This window comes from Ipomoea triloba, chromosome 14 (genome assembly GCF_003576645.1).
Source record: "Ipomoea triloba cultivar NCNSP0323 chromosome 14, ASM357664v1".
In the NCBI taxonomy this organism is placed as follows: domain Eukaryota; kingdom Viridiplantae; phylum Streptophyta; class Magnoliopsida; order Solanales; family Convolvulaceae; genus Ipomoea; species Ipomoea triloba.
The window spans coordinates 21,555,002-21,558,599 of NC_044929.1; the positions used below are offsets into that span (position 1 = coordinate 21,555,002).

General features: G+C 42.0%; 1 protein-coding gene across 1 annotated transcript; it reads left to right on the forward strand.

Annotated features, from left to right (window-relative positions):
- Positions 1 to 350: 350 nt before the first annotated feature.
- LOC116003718 (probable sodium/metabolite cotransporter BASS3, chloroplastic) lies at positions 351 to 3,144 on the forward strand. Its single transcript, XM_031243629.1, has 4 exons — positions 351 to 832; positions 1,686 to 1,781; positions 1,878 to 2,432; positions 2,540 to 3,144. Exons 1-4 carry the CDS (start codon positions 495 to 497, stop codon positions 2,811 to 2,813), a joined length of 1,263 nt encoding a protein of 420 aa, XP_031099489.1. The 5' UTR covers positions 351 to 494; the 3' UTR covers positions 2,814 to 3,144.
- The last annotated feature ends 454 nt before the right edge of the window (positions 3,145 to 3,598 follow it).

Below are 3,598 nucleotides of genomic sequence, written 5' to 3' on the forward strand. Positions count from 1 at the left end.
ATAATATTATTCATACAGCTGATTGTTTTTGGTCCTAACCCCTTGAGGCAAGTTAGAATTGATTTGTGGGTTTTTGCCACATTGACATAATGAGTGTGAATAAAAGAAAAAATAAAAATAAAAAGTCAAGGTGTAGGTGTAAATGTGTAATGAAGAAATGTGTAGAATATTGTAGGAGAGTGGAACACTTGGCAACCTCATGCATCGTTAGTTGCATGCAAAAAGATTGTTTGTCATCTTCTAGGACGGAGTAATCTATAAGGAAACAATCAATGTATAAAAAAATTTCGTTCACAAGATGGAATTTTAGATAAATTTGAGGGTATCCCTGCAAATACTTCCCCCTAATTTGTTGCTTTTGTCTCCGGTCATCTCCTCACTCTGTTTCTTCTTTCCTTTCTTTCTTTCCTCACCGGCCGGAAAATCTCATCTTTTTTCCGGCGAGGGCAGAACTCATAGTCTGTACACCTCAATATCCATATTTATCCCCGGAAATGTCTGTAATTCCATCCAAGTCCCTATCACTGTCCCTCAAACCCTCCCGGTTCAACCCCAGACCTAAAATTCTCCTCACCGCCCTGAAAAACAGACCTTTCTGCTCTCGAAACTTCCGAGGCGGCGCGTTGGTGGCGGTTGCATGTTCTACTTCCTCGCCGCTGTTTGGGAGAAGAGAAGGGAATTTATCTTTGCTGTTGTTCGGAGAAAGCCGTAGAATTGTAGCGGTGGGAGTCGAAAAGAAGGCTGATGTTTCCCAAGTTTTGTCGGCATTGCTTCCCTTTGTTGTCGCGCTCACTTCCATTGCCGCCCTTTCTCAGCCCGCCACTTTTTCTTGGTATTTATGATTTCTCATTGATGCCACTTCAAAGTTTTCATTTTTGCTAGTAACTTTTCAATTTGATATGTTGTCCTTTATATGTATGAAAGGATTTCAAGGTTGGGAATTGTATACTACCTTTTGGGTGAACCTGCAACTACTATCTGAAGGTGTACCCCGAGAGTCTGCATAAACTTGCCTTGTGACCCTCGTCGGGATCACAAGGAAGAAACATGCCACCACTATATGAGACTGTACACTGGTCCTTGTGACCCTCGTCGGAATCACAAGGAAGAAACACACCATCACTACATGAGATTGTGCACTGGGCAACCTGTCTTATGATCTTAGTCGGGACTTAAACCAGTCTAGGTTGCTCATAGTTCAATAGTTTGCTCTCGCTAAGAATTGAACTTAGAATTTTGTAGTTACCTAGTCGGGACTTCTTCTTTTTTTTTAGTATTATTGACTCCGTTACAATGTAGTATCTGTTCATACATACTTTCTCAACCTGTTTAAACACAAAGAGTCAACGCCCCCACTGGGATTCGAACCTGTGACCTCTCACTTGACCACTTAGTCGGGACTTAAACCAGTTTAGGTTGCTCATAGTTCAATAGTTTGTTCTCGCTAAGAGTTGAACTTAGAATTTTGTAATTACTAAGCCAACAGCCTTAACAACTTGGCTTATGTGTTGGTTGTAATTTATGTAGTACTGATTGAGCTGAAAAATTATGGGTTCTTTAGTTTAATGCCTCCCCTTGAGCTCTCTAGCTGGTTGCATTCTCAATGGAAAGGATTGGTGGATGCTATTTTCATTTTTGAAGTTTATGCGATTCTTGATTTGTGTTAATGTAAGAGGAACTTGCAGGGTGTCAAAGGAATTGTATGCTCCTGCACTTGGGGGAATCATGTTGTCTATTGGAATCAGGCTTTCCATTGATGATTTTGCTCTAGCGTTTAAAAGGTTGCGATTTGCCAAATTTGTGGCATTTTTATGATGTTGAATATCGCAATGGATTGAATTTGTTTATCGAATTCTTTTTTACTTTGTTGGCTGCAGACCTGTGGCATTATCTATTGGATTCATTGCACAATATATTGTAAAGCCCGTGCTTGGTGTGCTGGTGGCACGGGCGTTTGGGATGCCTAAAATGTTCTACGCTGGTTTTGTTCTCACGTCTTGTGTTGCCGGGGCTCAGTTATCGAGCTATGCGAGTTTCTTGAGCAAAAGCGATGTGGCCTTCAGTATACTGTTGACGAGCTCGACTACCATTGCGTCGGTTCTCATCACTCCATTGCTAACGGGCCTTCTCATTGGCTCCGTTGTTCCCATCGATGCGGTTGCCATGTCAAAGTCGATATTGCAGGTTGTTCTTGTGCCCGTTACTCTGGGATTAGCCCTGAACACCTATGCAAAACCGGTTGTCTCGGTTATCCAACCTGTAATGCCAGTCGTGGCGATGGTGTGCACGTCGATGTGCATTGGCAGCCCTCTCGCCATAAACCGGGCTCAAATTCTTTCCACTGAAGGCGCGAAATTGCTCGGTCCTGTTTTGGCTTTTCATGCAGCGGCATTCACCTTAGGTTATTGGATTCCCAAATTTCCCATTTTTAGGTAATCGGGGATAAAAGACGAGAATGCATCATTTGTTTCAATCCACTTAATCTGTGTGTTTTCTCTCTGTTCTTGAATCTTTCTGCTGACATTTGTTAAGGTGGCAGGTTTGATGAAGGAACGTGCAGGACAATCGCGTTATGCACGGGGATGCAGAGCTCAACATTGGCGGGGCTGCTCGCTACTCAGTTCCTCGGGAGCACTCAAGCCGTTCCCTCAGCATGCTCGGTCGTTGTGATGGCTATTATGGGCCTCTGTCTAGCCGCTTTCTGGGGAAGTGGATATCGTATCAGAGACTTGCCCTCTCTGCTAAATCGACACAAGCCCGGCCCCTTCGTCTTTCTGAACAGATCAATGACTAGTAAGCAGCATAACTTGTAGAGAAGAATAGCTTAGAAGATGAACATGTTGGACAGCAATGACTAGTGTTTAGCCTGCAGAAGGTTGGTAATGGTGGCTGATCTGTGCATATTTTGTCTTAGCCTGAGGTGTAATTTTGTTGTATAAATCATGTATGGCAGTATGAGTTTAGAAATCTGATGTATATGGCTTTGAATGCAACTTCTTTTTGTTTTTGGATGACGAGGAAAATCCGTAGTATCTTTTTGAGGGTGTGCATTGTGTAATTCTGTTTCAGTTGTGTACGACTCAAACTAAAGCCAATAGGTTGTTCTCACTGAATGTCAAACTTGAAATTTTGTAGTTCTGTTAATAATTTAACCAAGTTCGTTGGATTGTCCCAATTGCATTTTTTTCTTTGCACCATTGGATGATGTGTATTGCTCATTTGGTTGATTCTTTCACCTAATAGGATTTGGGCTGGGTTGGCTATGGTTATGGGCTGTTGGCTCCCATTGTGGAAGCCAGTTGTGTTTATACTCTTGGGCTCTGAAAGGTTTAATTGAACTCATGATTGTAAACTTTTTAATTTGCATTCAGTATCTTTAATATTGTGAGACTAATTCAGATTTGGCTCGAAACACTTTCGCAGAGTTGAGTCTCATTCAAGAAAATATAATTCGGAACTTTTTAATATGGTCCATGTAGCATAGTAGTCAACGTTACGTTTCAATGTGAGGAAGCTGAATTCGCCTCTCCAAACATCCGCAAGCTCCGCCCAAATAGTACATAAGAGTCAACTCGTCAAATTGTTGGCGTATTTCAAA